A 15,797-nucleotide genomic window follows, 5' to 3' on the forward strand; every position below is an offset into this window, starting at 1 on the left:
AGCAGACTACTACCCATCTTCACTCCACTTCTTTCTTCTTACTTCTCAGCCTCTTACCTCCACCCTACTAGCCCTCTAATTCACTACCTCTTCCCCCTTCAGAAGTAAACCCTCAGATGTGGGAAGTATCCCCAAAAATGTGACATCACAAAAAATTGACATCACGCTCCTGTTAAAATTTATTTTTAAAAAGGGATCCTTTAAACTTTCTATCACAACCACAATATCTCCTACCTTTTCTTATTCTTCCAAGATTAAAGCCTATTGTTCTGTTTTTTCTGTTTCTTTTTTGCCAATCCTGGGGCTTGAACTTAGGGCCTGAGCACTGTCCTTGAACTTTCTCAAGGCTAATGCTCTATCACTTAAGCCACAGCAGCACCACTTCTATGCATATGGTACCAAGGAGTCAAACTCCAGTCTTTGCACATGCTAGGCAAACACTCTACCACTACGCCAAACTCCTGGCCCTACCCTCCTTCTTTCTAGTGCCATATTACAGCCTCCAAACTATCCTTACCCCCAGTCTGGCAGTTAAAAAGCCTAATGGAAAGTTCAGACTAGTACAGGACCTGCATCTCATCACTACAGCAGCAGTCCCCATCCATCCCAACCCATACACTCTCGTTTCCACCACACCCTCAAGCTCAACCTACTTCTCAGACTTAGATCTAAAGGATGCTTTCTTTTCCATCCCCTTAGATCTGGGCTCCCAAGACTTATTTGCCTTTACTGGAATGACCTGGACTCACATACCTCTGCCTAATTAACAGGGGGAGTCCTTCCTCAAGGGTTTAGGAAGTCTCTATGTTTGGGGGCAGGCTCTAGCCTGGGGCCTGTCCAGTCTGCCCTTATCACCTTCATTTATTCTCCAGTACGTCAATGACCTCCTCTTATGCAGCCCCCTCTGTCTGTGGTCACGAGTAAACACCATACAGCACAATTACTCAATTATTTGGGAGATCTTTGTTACTGAGTTATCCTAGCCAAGGCTCCACCTCAGCCATCACTTACTTGAGAATACATACTACCCCATCTCATAAGGCAATTAAGGTCAATAGAAAAGGTCATATAGCCAAACTCCCTCAACAAAAATACACATTTTGTCCTTTCTGGGCTTGGCAGGGTTCTTAAGGGTGTGGATTCCTCCTTATTCCATCCTGTCAAGCCCCTGTATGAGACTATCAAGGGCCACAGAAGCCCCTCCACCACCCTGAAACCTCACCATTTCACAAACTATGAGGCCCTGTTACCAGTCCCAGACCTTCCCTTACCTGATATTTCCCATCCCTTTTTAATCTGTGTCTCAGAAAATCAGGGCTTTGTTTTAGGCTACAAATTTGGTCCCACCTTTGCTCCTGTAGCTTATCTCTCTAAATGTCTGGTTCCCCCTATTAGAGGTTGGGCCCCCTGTCTTACAATGTTGGCTGCAGATTTTCTCTTGGTTCAGGAACTGAACATTTGGCACACCTACTAACATATGAGGTACTCTGGACTTTACACTAACCCGCACCCCCAGGTATCTTGTCCATTCAGATTTCCCTAGTGGAAGATTCCTCCCTCATTTTTGAACTGTACTCCCCTCCTAATACAGGTACTCTCCCTGCCCAGTTCTCCTCCTCACCCAACTCAGTCCTGTCTGGAGAGCCTTGACCACCTTCTTTCGTGTCCCTCTCATATTCAGAAAGGTACCCAGCCACTGGCTAATGTCTGGTATACCAACAGCAGCTCACTCCTTCATGAGGAACAATGGAGGCCTAAATAGTTGCTGAAATCAACAGGCATGCTTTCATACATGCCTTTCCTGTAGCTTAGGGACAGTTTATAAATGTTTACACTGATTGAAAATATGCCTTCCGTACTCTTTTGTCCCATGCAGCCATTCAGAAAGAGGGTGGCTTATTAACAACAAAGGGAGCAACTATAACCAATGCCTCCCTAATCTCCCCCTTTTTAAAGGCTTCCCTTCTTCCACCTATAAAATCAGTCCTATAAAATCAGAAATCTTGGGGGAAAACCTAGAAATACTTAAGCTCTTTTATCCTATTAAAATCACTGGACCTTCTCTTACTCTCCTTATTCCTGCTCTCTAATCTTGTTTGGTTTATAAACTGCATCACTAAGTGGAGGGAGGAGTAAAAAAAAATAACCAAGTGCCAAGACATTTTTATATGTACCAATTAATTTAATTCTAATAATTGTCATCCCCACTTTAAATGTAATGATAATGAGCTGCATGACATAGGAATTAGAAGGCAACTCACAGTGTTGTGACATAACCAAGATTTGCTCCAAGAAAGATGTAGTTAAATTTGTTGGACACCCACCTCCTTACAAGCTAAACAGTTTTCTAAAAATGTTGAGGTTGTGCTTTCTCCACTAAATAATTTGTTCATGAAAAATAAAATCTTGTGGGCCACGAGTTTGGCCTATTGGTAGAGTGCTTGCCTAGCATGCACGAAGACCCAGATTTGATTCCTCAGTACCACATACATACAAAAAGCTTGAAATGGTGTTATGGCTCTAGTGGCAGAGGGCTAGCCTTGAGGAAAAAGCCTAAGGACAGTGCTAAGGCCCTGAGTTCAAGACCCAGGACTGGAAAAAAAAAACAAAACCTTGTAACACTGGGCACCAAGAACTCATGCCCATAATCCTAGCTACTCAGAAGGCTGAGATCTGAGGACTGCAATTTGAAGCTAGCCAGGGCATAAAAGTCCTTGAAAAACTCTTATCTCTAATTAACCACTCAAAAACCAGAACTGCAGCTGTGTCTCCAAGTAGTTGAGCATTGAATTTGTGCAAAAAGACCTCTGGGACAGCACCCCGGCCTTGAGTTCAAGCCCCAAGACTAACAAGAAAAGGAATTTATTATTTCCAAAGCCAGGATTCCAACTCAAAGTCCTCCATGTCCAAACCCTCATTCTCTTTTAAATCATTTCCATAATTCTCTGTGCCTGACAAGTTAGTAGTAACAACTGTTACAAGAACAAAGAATCATTATAAAATAGAGCTATATTAGATACTTTACTGATAGCTAACAGGGAAAAGTCAAATCAAGTGACTGTGATATAAAAGTAAAACAGTAGACCCTGGTAGTTCAATGTAGGTCATATAGGCACAGTCTCAACAGAGAAGGAAAGAAACAGATATTGTAAAAGGCATCCAAGTGACTCATGAATATATTAAAGTTACAGCCACTTATTATGGGTTTTTTGTTTTTGTTTGTTTGTCATAAACACTGTGCTCCGTCTCTTGAGCCACAATGCCACTTCTAGCTTTTTCTGTGACATAAGAGTCTCGTGGACTTTCCTGCCTTGACTGCAATCATCAGATCTCATGCCCCTGAGTAGCGAGGATTACAGGTGTGAGTCACCTATGCCCTTCCTTATTATGGTTTGTGTTTTTTTTTATTGTTTGTTGCGTTGTGTGTGGGGGTAGGGTGTGTGTGTGTGTGTGTGTGTGTGTGTGTGTGTGTGTGTATAGAAAGGCAGGGGATTTTGTTTATATAGCAAATATTGTTCTTATTTGCTACTAGCATTTTCTCACAGGGAACCCTGTGTGGTAACTGGGTCCTTGCTGCAAACCTCTGTGTAGCCTCTCAATTTTTTCACTGAAACTTCAGTGGAAAGTGTCTTGACCCCAGAACTCTTACACACACACACACACACACACACACACACACACAGCCAGTCTACACTGACACAAGCCATTGCTAAGCCCACTTTGACTCTCCGTTGGATACAAGGAAACAGAATCCTAAGGTGGTTCAATATAAGAAAATCAATAAATTTAATGCAGCACATAAATAAAGATCACATGATTTCAATAGTTCAGACAGTGCGTTCAAATTCTTCATAAATTCAACATAATTTCATGATAAGTGCTCTGAAAAAATAAATACATTGTTTTCAAACTGTTTTGTTAAGTGGTAACTCCTTTGTAAAACTAATTATAAAACAATTTAAGAATTAGAAATAAGTATTACATTGCAGCAATAATAAAAAGTATATGTAAAAATAAATATTATACTAAATGAGCAAAGAATGAATGTATATGCCCTGAAATTTTAAAGAGAGAGAATAGTGTCCACTTTCAACACTGTTTTTCAATATAGTGTTTGAATTCTTAACCAGAACAATAAGGAAAGAGAAAGAAACAATGTATAAAAACAAGAAAGGAAGAAGTCTAGTCATTCCTATTGATAGTTGATATGATCTTGTGTCTAAAAGACCTTAGACTCTACTAGAAAGCTACTAGATGTAATAAACACTTTCAGCCAAGTAGAATATAAAGTCAGCATATAAAAATCAGTATCTTAGGGCTGGGAGTTTGACCTAGTGGTTAAAGTGCTTGCCTGGGTTCGATTTCCTTGGTACCACATACATAAGAAAAAAAAGCCGGAAGTGGTGCTCAAGCCCAGGACTGGCAAAAAAATAAAATAAAATAAAAAAATAAATAAAAGAGTCTTTAAAAAAAAATCAGTATCTTGGGGCCGGGAGTTTGGCCTAGTGGTTAAAGTGCTTGCCTAGCATGCATGAAGACCTGGGTTCGAGTCCTCTGTACTACATAAAGAAAAAAGCCGGAAGTGGTGCTGAAGCTCAAGTGGTAGAGCTGTAGCCTTGAGAAAGTCCAAGGACAGTGCTCAGGCCCTGAGTTCAAGCCCAGGACTGGCAAAAAAAAAATCAGTAGCTTGCTGGGCACCAGTGGCTCAAGCCAGGAGGATCTGAGGATCGTGGTTCAAAGCCAGCCAAGGCACAAAAGTCCATGAGACTCTTATCTCTAATTAGCCACCAGAAAACTTGAAGTGGCTCTGTGGCTTAAGAGTACACAGCTAGCCTTGCGCTGAAGAGCTCAGGCACAGCACCTGGGCCCAGAGTTCAAGTCCCATGACCAACAACAACAAAAAAATCAGTAGCATTATTATATGCTGTTAATGAACATTTTGAGAAAGAAATCAGTAAAACCATTCTATTCACAATAGCCTAAAAAATTATATCATGTATATATCTAAAGAAGAAGGTGAAATGCCTGCATAATTAATACTGAAAAAAGGCACTGAAGAAATTGTAGAAGACAGCAGAAAATGAGAAGATTTCCAATGTTCATGCATCAAGAAAATACTGTTAAAATATCCATATTACCAAAACTGATGTTTGAATTCAATGTAATCTCCATCAAACCTCCAATCTATATTCTTCATGCAAATAGAAAACACAAATCTAAAATTTCCATAGAGGTACAAAATACTTTATATACTCAAACCAATCCATAACAAAAGAACCAATGCTGAAGTAGCATAATATCTTATTTCAAAGTTACTATAGAAGCATAATAACAAAAGGCAAAATGATACTACCACAAAATAGAATTATAGGTCAATGGAATAAAATAGAATATCCAGACCTGTCTGATTCTCAATAAAGATGCCAAAAATTGAAGGAAAGACTTCTTCAACAATGTTTGCTAGGAAAATTGGATATCACATGTAAAAGATTAAAACAAGACTTCTATCTCACAATGTACAATAAATCAACTCAAAATTGGTCAAAGACCTAAAATAGAAGCTGCTTCAGAAAATCACTTTAAGATGCAGGCATAGGCAAGATACTCTGAATAGGATTCCGAGTGTTTTGCAAGCAAAGGGAAGGACTGACAAGTCAGGTTGCATCAAACTAAAGTTTCCAAATGAAAGAAAGAAAATAATCAGCTGAGCACGGTGGCTCATACCTATAATTCTAGCTACTTGGGAGGCTGAGATCTGAGGATCTCAGTTCAAAGCCAGACTTGGTACAAAAGCCCATGAGACTTATCTCCAATTAACCACCAGAAAACTGAAAGTGGCACTGTGGCTCAAGAGGTAGGGTGGTAGCCTTGAGTTGAAGAGCTCAGGGACAACTCCCAGGCACAGAGTTCAAGTCCCACAAAAAAGAAAAGAAAGGAAATAATTACCACAATGAAAAAACAAGTAAAGAATGAGAGAAAGGGCCAGGAGTTTGGCCTAGTGGTAGAGTGTTTGCCTAGCATGCACTGTAGACCCAGGTTTGATTCCTTTGTACCACATGCATAGAAAAAGCCACAAGTGGTACTGTGACTTAAGTGGTCAAGCTTTAGCCTTGAGAAAGCCCAAAGAAAGTGCCTAGCCCCTGAGTTCAAGTCTCAGGACCGGCAAAAAAAAAAAAAAAGGAATGTGAGAAGAATCTTCTCCACCTATTTATAGGACAAGAAATTAATATCTACAACATGAACAGACATTTTCCCAAAACTATAAATGGTAGGTTAAACACCTAGCATTCAACAAAAAGAAATAAAGAAATGCAAACTGAAAGTATATCATCTCACACAAGTCAAAAGACCTATGATCACAAAAGCAAAAAGCAGTAAATATTGTGAGGATGTGGGGAAGAAATTGCCATGAATGTTTCACAAAGCTAAAATTTGAACTATTATATGATGCAGCTATACTATTCCTGGTTATATAGCCTATATAATCAAGACTATTTTCGCTTGTTCTCACCATTCTAGTTTCCTACTTCCCTGTCATAATACTCCTTTCTTTCCTTCTTCCTTGTCCCCACCCCCACAACCCTTTTCCTGTCTTTTGTCATTCCTGGGGTTTGAATTCAAGATCTGAGCACTGTTCTGAGTTATTGTGCTCAGGGCTAGTGCTCTACCACTTTGAGCCACAATTCCTCCAGTTCTTTTGTGGTTAATTGGAGATAAGAGTCTCACAGACTTTCCTGCCCTGGCTGTATTTGAACTGCGATCTTCAGATCTCAGCCTCTTGAGTAGCTAGGAATACAGATTTTAACCACAAGCACCTAGCTTTTTCTACAACCTCCCCAAATAGCACTATCAGCTGAAGACAAAGCACACAAAATATGAGCCTGAGTATATGTGTATTGGGGGAGGGCATTTCATTTTTTTTTTTTTTGTGGGTCATGGGGCTTGAACTTGGCCTGGGCGCTGTCCCTGAGCTCTGCAGCTCAAGGCTACTGCCCTACCCTTGAGCCAAACCCACATTTCCTGTTTTTTAGAGATAAGAGTCTCAGGTCCTTTTGTGCCTGGGCTGTTTTTGAACCTTAATCCTCAGATCTCAGCCTACTGAGTAGCTAGGATTACAGGTGTGAGCCACCACGCCCAGCTACGTTGATCCTTGTTTTCTGTCTACTCATGGAAGTATAGAATCTAAAAGAGCATTTCCTATGAGAACTCATAGTGTCTCCTCATTCTAACAATGAGCCTGATACTAAATCCTAAAAAAAAAATTAAGTGAGGGGCAGGGTGGGGGGAGGGAAATGGGGACCAAGACATGAGAAAGGGTATCAATGTTTGTGAAGTAATGCACCTTCTCTCTGGTGAATATAATGTAACCCTTCTATTAATTACAATGAAAAGTATATGGAAAAAAGACAAAAAAATAAGTGAACAAAATCTAACAATGGGGCTTCTAATTCTGTGACTTATTTAAGTTTATGAAGGAGCTTACAAAAGAGGGATAAGAACATTAAGAACCCTAGTCTCCTGTGTCCCCAACTTTAAGACCTTTTCATATTTTTAATTAAAAGGACAAAACAAATTGCTAATTAAGAATGACCAAAAGAAAGTAATAAGCCAGCAGCAACATAACTTTGTGACGTGAAAAAAAATCCCCAAAACTACAGGGCTGTGCAAAACAAAGAAAGATCAAATAAGGATCCACAGAAGATTATCAACTAATTTTCTTTTATTTTGCCAGTTGTAGAACTTGGACTCAGGGCCTGGGCACTGTCCCTGAGCCTCTTTGTGTTTAAGGCAAGTGTTCTACCACTTGAGCCACAACCCCTTTTCTGGCTTTTTCTGTGTGTGGTACTAAGGAATCAAACCCAGGGCTTCATTCATGTGAGGTGAGCACCCTGCCACTAAGCCACCTTCCCAGTCCCCTCAACTAACTTTCTTTAGTTCAATTTCATCTATGAAGGTTCTATCCAACTCCTAGATATCAAAATTCAGTATCCCTAGTCCAATGTTCTCAGCCACACTAAATGAAAGTGGTGACATGGGGTAACAATGTTCAACACAAAACATACTCACAGCGACTGGGAATGTGGCCTAATAGTAGAGAGCTTGCATGTATGAAGCCCTGGGTTCAATTCCTTGGTATCACATACACAGAAGAAGCCATAACTGGTGCTATAGCTCAAGTACTAGAGCGCACGCCTTAAGAATGCTACAGGACAGTGCCTAGGTCCAGAGTTCAAGCCCAAGAAATAAGAAATATACTCACTACCTTACATATGTAACTATAACCCCTCTGTAAATCAACAAAACTAAAAGAAATAAAAGTAGTGGTTTGGAAAGTCTCCCAAAACAATATGTAGAAGAAAACTACTAACTGATCCTAGAAGTACAAAAAAGCAAGTCAGAAATCATCACCTGAAACTTTATTCATCAATACATATATAGCTTATGAATCATTTCATTAATATTTATATATACTGTGTTTTACCATCCAGTTTTCATGCATACAATTGCAATGAGCATCCTGAAATTAAGAGATGAGGAAATTAAGGCTTAAAGAAGATTAATGATTTATAGAAAAGATTTCCACAGTCGATGACAGAGCTGGTATTGATTTCAGGTCTGACAACAAAAAAACCTGAGTGGTTATCCTTATGCTCTCACCATCCTTAAAAGACAAAGCCTTCAATGTCTGAGGACAGGGAAGATATTCCTGAGTATCACTTAAAGAAGTTGGGTCCTAGCCATGCTTCTAAACTAAAACAAAGAGATGATACTGTCTTGTGAGAGCAAGAGTAAACTGCTCCTCTGCCAACAACATGTTGGGAAAAACTTTGGAGTGAGAAAGTTCTAAGTGGTATTTCAGGAAGATTAATTTCTCAGTCATTTACAGAATATATCAAAGGGAGAAAGATTCTACAGGCAAGAAAATCTGTTAAAAGGTGACTGCAATGGGCTTTTTTTTTTTTGTCAGTCATTGGACTTCTATTCTGGGACTGGGCATTGTACCTGAGCTCTTCAGCTCAAGTCTACTACCCTACCCCTTGAGCCACAGTGCCACTTTTGGTTTTCTGGTGATTGGAGGTAAGAGTCTACGGTCTTTAGTGCCTAGGCTGGGTTTGAACTGTGATCCTCAGATCTCAATCTCCTTAATAGCTAGGATTACAGGCATGAGCCACTGCGCCCTCCTGGCTTGTAATGCTTATTTCTTATGTGTGATGAGTCTAAGTCAGAACAGAGGAGTGAAAACAGAAGTAAAGAGATTATTTCCTAACTATGTAAGTAAGAACAAGTAAGAACAGATCCACTCTACAGACCTTCATGGTTGGGGCTGAGGTCCATGCTGGCTCTAAGATGCAGATGAAGAAAAAGAGGACAAGACTCCCACACAGATACTTCATGCTAGCTTATGTTTGTCCATTTTTATCTCCTCACCAGATCACAGGCTCCAAAGAGTCAGGGAGAGTTTAGATTTTCCAGCTGCTGGGATTGACACTGAGTAAACTAAATATATATTCTCTGCAAGGCTGATTTCTCTCCTTGAAATGCTGGTTTTCTTTGTTCCTGGTAATTCTGTATACGAAGAAGTTCTCTCACAGCTCAGCACAAATGCCTTTTTCTCATAAGGCTTTCCTTAGTCTCAAGACCTAAACTAAACTTTCCTGTTTTCTTTCCACACAGAGAGCCATCTTCACAATATGTATTGTGACATGTAATTTTGTGGTTACAATGCTTTCTTTGACTAATACGTTAACTTCCTTTATGGTGGTTTAACTACCTACCTCCACAAGACTACCAGCTCCACAAAATTAATACTTTTTAGCCATACATCAGTGGCTTATCCCTGGAATCCAAACTATTCATGAGGTGGATATTTGAGGATTACAGTTCTAAGAAAACCAGGGAAGGAAAGTCTATGAGACTCTTATCTCCAATTACTCACGGAAAAAGCTGAAAGTGGTACTGTATCTCAAGTGGTAGAGTGCTAGTTAGCCTTGAACAAAAGGAGCATAAGGACAGCGCTCAGGGTTCAGAATTCAAGGACTGGAAAAAAATTAACTCTTCTTTTCTCAACTGAATTCTCATAGCCACAATGTCACATCTTCCCCCCTCCCCCACTCCCCAGTCCCAGGGCTTGAACTCAGGGCCTGAGCACACTTTCTCAAGGCTAGAGCTCTACAATTTGAGCCACAGTACCACCTCTGGCTTTTTTTTTCTATGTATGTGGTATCAAGGAATCAAACCCCGGTCTTTGTGCATGCTAAGCAAGCACTCTACCACTAGGCCTGGCCGCAATGTCAGTTCTTAATGTAAAATGAAAAGGAATTTCCATAGAATTTCTGTCAGAATTAAGCTACTGTGCTTTGTCAAAAATCAGCCAAACCCACAAGGCAGGCTGAAAAAAAAACCCATATTGGTTGTAGGACTCATATTTTCAATTCTTTGGGAGAGCCTGGAAAAAGAGTTGACAAACTTAAAGTAAACCAACTTTTAGTGCGTTTCTACCATGTGAAAGACACTGCAGTAGGCTCATTTCTAGCACCATCTCATTAAATCCTTACTGCTATGGAAAGCTGATAACATATTTATTTTACAAGCAAAAATCTGAAGCCCAGAGAGATTAAGTTACTTATGCAGTGTCAATTTTTCACTTTATGAATCAAAAGTTCTTGTTATTTTTTTAAGGTTTTTTTTTTGTTTGTTTGTTTTTGCCAGTCCTGGGGCTTGAACTCAGGGGCCTGAACACTGTCTTTGGACACGTTTTGCTCAAGGCTAGTACCTTGCCACTTGAGCCATAGTACCACTTCCAGCTTTTTCTGAGTATGTAGTACTAAAGAAACCAGGGCTTCGTTCATGCTAAACGAGCATGCTACCATTAGGATACATTCCCAGCCTCAAGTTCTTGTTATATCTGCATTATCAAACCAAAAGTTACCTCAGAAGCTAGACACAATAGTGCATATCTATAATACCAACACGAAGGGCCTAAGAAAAGAAAGTCATATGCTGCAGGTCAGCTCAGTAGGTATATTGAGTCAGTTTCTCTAAAAGAATGAATGAACTTGAGAACAAACAGAGGAAGTTAAGGAAGAAAGTAAGGAAGAAAGAAAAGGAAGGAAGGATGAAAGGAAGGAAGAAAGGTTGAAAAAAAGGAAAAAGAAAGGAAGGAAGAAAAGAAAAGGAAGGAAGGGCCTGGGAGTGTAGACTAGTGGTAGAATGCTCACCTAACATGCACAAAGCCCTGGTTCAATTCTGCACATGCTCAGAAAAAGCCGGAAATGATGCTGTGGCTCAAATGGCAGAGCGCTAGCCTTGAGCAAAAAGTGCCCAAGGACAGTGCCCAGGCCCTGAATTCAAGCCCCAGGACTGACAAAGAAAAAGAAAGAAAGAGAGAGAGAGAGAGAGAGAGAGAGAGAGAGAGAGAGAGAGAGGGAGGGAGGGAGGGAGGGAGGGAGGGAGGGAGGGAGGGAGGGAGGGAGGGAAGAAAGAGGGAAATAGAAGAAAAAAAAGGGAGAAAAGAACGAAACCTTAAAATCACTCCAGAGATAAACTAACCTTTGGGGAATTCACTCCAATTGTATGTTCTGAATTATTCATGTTGATTAGCTTCAATAGCTCAAACAACTTAAAACTGAAGTAGAAAGGATAAGAAAAAACAGCTGAAGTCCAGTTTTTATCTTTCTTCTTAGTGTAGAGGCTTTTCTAGAAAAAGAGAACAGCAGGTTAAAATTAACATATATAGTTAGTTTCACACACACACACACACACACACACACACACACACACACACACACACCTGTGTATGGGCCAAAGGCAACGAGTAAAACAAAGGTAATTCAAAAACACAGTGAGAAGACCCAGTATAGCAGTAACACTCACCCAAGTTTTACCTTTGTGCAAGATCTCCTCTGGTCACCAATTCAGCAGAGGAGCTGCTCAGCATAAATACTGCATACTGATCCAGCTGTCCATTCACAAGTATCAGCCTTGCTAGGGCCCAGAAAAAGCAATCCCTTTACCTCCTCCCACTCATATTTCTCTCTGGGCGTTGTACTCATGCCAGTGTCTCCAATCATTATACACACTGCAGAAGGCTGACACATCAAGCCATGAACTTACTGTTACACATACAGGTTCCAATGTCACTCAGTCATAGTCAAGCTCTCCAGTTGGTTCTTGCTTAAGAAATATAAATTGTTGAGGTGAGTGTCGTATACACCTATGAAATGTGAGGCTGTGCTGCCTTATTACCAAAAAAGTAAACCAAAGATATTTAGAAACTATTCTTTTCAAAGGAGAGAGTTAACAGATACTACTACCAAGGCCAAATGCTCTTTTAACTAAAATCTCCACATCAAAACCTAAATTACCCTCAAAGTAGAAAAGAGACCCCCCAGAACCTTTCTATTTAGGGCCTCGGAGCATAGCCTAGTGGTAAAGTGCTCCCCTAGCAAGCATGAAGCCCTGGGTTCGATTCCTGGGTCCCACATACACAGGAAACAGCCAGAAGTGGTGATGTGGCTCAAGTGGCAGAGTGCTAGCCTTGATCAAATAATGTCTAAAGATAGTGTCCAGGTCCTGAGTTCAAGCCCCAGGACTGGCAAAAAAAGAACCTTTCTATTTAAAAAGAAAAGAGTAAGCATTAAATCAATCAAGATAAAAGAAGGGAATAGTTTCCGCACCTGCTTGTCTGAACATATCAACTTTGAAAAAAAGGATTAACATCATTCTTTGACTCATATTGCTCACATTTATTGGACTAGAGAGACTGAAAACAGAGGAAGGTTCAACTATATATACTGGAGCCTAACACAAGAGTACTCCTCAGGCAGACGTCTAACATTATTTCTGTCTTGTACTTTTTCTTACTACTTTGTCATCCTTTCTCCTAACCAGCCTTTCTCTTCATGGGAAAGCTCCCTTAGGGCCAAGATGAAATAAACTAGCTGACAACACTGTATAGCTGACAGCACTATTAGGAAAATGGAGGAGAAAGGAAGGAAACAGGCAGGCCTCAATCTTCCACAGGCCAGGACTGTTTATTGAGAGAGAGAGCAGTGAAAGACAGAACCTTCCCACAGGCTTGGGGACTGTGTATCTATGAGGGGACAGAGGCTGAGTTTTTATGAGGTTAGTGCAAAAGCCATTAGGTCAAGGGAGGTGGGGGTCTTTTCAGTATTGCCTACAATGGGGTTTACAGCCAGGCTTAGATAGTTGTCCTTCTGGAGTCAGGCAGTCTGCACTTCTTTTTGGTGGGTGGCCTGGTTATCTGTATGCAGGTGGGAAAACAGGATGGGAGTCAACCTTCAGTCACTATCATGATAGTATCAATCATACCTCAATCAACATCCACTTATCTCATGAACCAAAATGATCTGATTCAGCAGTATTTAATGGTAGTAGATGAATGAGAAGTAAAGAAAGAACCAAAAGGAGGACATCAGAAAAGCTCATTTAAACTCAACTCTTTCCTAAAAGAGATGACACCTAAGAATGCATTCACCACTGTCATTGACCACTTTGCACAAGGAAAGATGCTCAGGGAGTATAAACTAATCTGCTTGTCATTTCTCCATTTGAATTAAGAAAAAAAGTTCATTCATCTTTGTTGTTTCTGTTTACCACAGACTCAGATTTGTCCTCCCTGAATTACTTCTCAAGCCATTCCTATTGTAATAAGGACTATATTTATATAGTCAACTATGTTTATACCTTAATTCCTTGAGCCATTCTGAGTTGTCATCTAGGAACATGGGAGGGATGAATATTACAAAGTGTTACTTGTGAATTAGTGTTGCAAAGTGATGTGGTGCTAAGTCCTGACAAGTCCTGAAAATTTATTTTCTGAGAACTTACTACTTCATTTTAAACAAAATATTTCAATCCCAAATCTGGCAATGTGCCTCATAATTTAGCACCATCAGTAAGTAACTCACAAAGCAGGGAAAGGAATATGCAGGATTTAATTAGATTCCCTGCTACTGTCTACAATATGTAGGACTAAGGCTCATTGAGAGTAGGAGTGAGTGAGAATAACCCCCCCCCCTCCATAGAACCAATTTCTTGCTGGAATCAGGATGCCTCAAAAAACAATATCCTTTCAATTGATGTTTCCACTTCTATCTTTTCAATACTTCTTCCAATGCACTAGGGAAAAACATTGGGACTGTAGGAATGTGGAAATTAAATGGGACTGAACTGAATTAAAATGCTCTTGACTTAGCCTTTAATAGCTTCCCAAGTTCAAGTTAATTTTTTTGTGTGTATGGAAAAGCAAATCCCTGAGAATAGAAATCCAGGAGAACGTTTTTTTGTTTGTTTGTGTGTGTGTTTTGGTCGTGGGGCTTGAGCTCTTCAGCTCAAGGCTACCGCCCTACCCCTTGAGCCACAGAGCCACTTCCAGTTTTCTAATGGTTAATTGTAAATAAGAGTATCACAGTCTTTAGTGCCCAGGCTGGCTTTGAACTGTGATCCTCAGATCTCAACCTCCTGATTAGCAAGGATTACAGGCATGAGCCACCGTGCCCAGTGAAAAACAATTTTTTAATTTGTTTTATCTAATTTGTGTAGTTGCTTTAGGCAAAAGGACAAAGTGAACCATATTACCCCATCTCCAACAGAAAGAGAGCTTTAAAAACTTCAGTTTACTTTTCATCCAATAGAAACATGATTACATAGAAAATGCACTTATTTTTAATGTATCTGATTGTTATTGTAGCGGTAATGTACACAGAGGTTACAGTTATATAAGTCACACAATTTGTGCATTTCTTTTTGAACCATGCCACCACTTCCCCCACTTTTTTCCCCTCTCATTCCACCTACAAGCTGTATAGTTCATTTTTAATATAGTGTCTAGAAAGTACCACTGCTGCATTTCTTCACCCTTTGTCCCTCCATTTCTGTGCCTCCTCTTACCTTCCCAAAATCAGATAGATGAACCAAGTGAAAAGAAAACAAAAACAACAAAGAAGTTCATTACATAAACACTTTTAATTTAGTATTGTTATTATAAAGGTGATGTACAGAGGGGTTATTGATATATCAGTCAGATAAAGAATAAATTTCTTTTATTTATTCTTTTTTTTTTTTTTGCCAGTTCTGGGGCTTGAAAATCAGAGCTTGGATACTACCCTTGAGCTTTCTTAAGGCTAGTGCTCTACCACTTACGCCACAGCACCACTTGACTTTTTTGTGTGTATGTAGTACCAAGGAATCAAACCCAGGGCTTTGTGCATGCTAGGCAAGCACTCTACCACTAGGCCACACTCCCAGCCCCAAGAATACCTTCCTTTCTTTTTTTCTTTGTTTCTTTGTTTCTTTCTTTCTTTCTTTTTGCCAGTCCTGGGCTTAAGCTCAGGGCCTGAGCATTGTTCTTGGATTTTTCTCAAGGCTAGAACTCTACCACTTGAGCCTCAGCCACTTCTGGCTTTTTCTAAGTATGTGGTACCAAGGAATCAAACCCAGGTCTTCATGCATGCTAAGCAAGCACTCTACCACTAGGCCACACTCCCGGCCCACCTTTTTTTTTCTTTCTTTCTTTCTTTCTTTCTTCCTTTCCTTCTTTCTTTTCTTTTCTTTTTTCTTTTCTTTTTGCCGGTCCTGGGCTTGAGCTCAGGGCCTGAGCACTGTCCTTGGACTTTCTCAAGGCTAGAGCTCTACCACTTGAGCCTCAGCACCACTTCCAGCTTTTTTTTTTTTTAATGTATGTGGCACTGAGGAATTGAACCCAGGTCTTGGTGCATTCTAGGCAAAGACTCTACCACTAGGCTAAACTCCCAGCCCGAATACATTTCTCTCTG

At 40.2% G+C, this 15,797-nt stretch overlaps 1 protein-coding gene across 1 annotated transcript in view; it reads right to left on the bottom strand.

The window, feature by feature from the left end:
* Window positions 1-15,797, bottom strand: part of LOC150069436 (transmembrane protein 45A-like) — a 62,908-nt gene that overhangs the window by 19,601 nt on the left and 27,510 nt on the right. The window contains exon 2 of the mRNA XM_090347264.1: window positions 11,551-11,697. Coding sequence (XP_090203390.1) covers window positions 11,551-11,697 — 147 coding nt within the window. The remainder of the gene's footprint in view (window positions 1-11,550; window positions 11,698-15,797) is intronic.

Source organism: Megascapheus bottae, chromosome 1, assembly GCF_031878675.1.
Source record: "Megascapheus bottae isolate mThoBot1 chromosome 1, mThoBot2.hap1, whole genome shotgun sequence".
Lineage (NCBI taxonomy): Eukaryota > Metazoa > Chordata > Mammalia > Rodentia > Geomyidae > Megascapheus > Megascapheus bottae.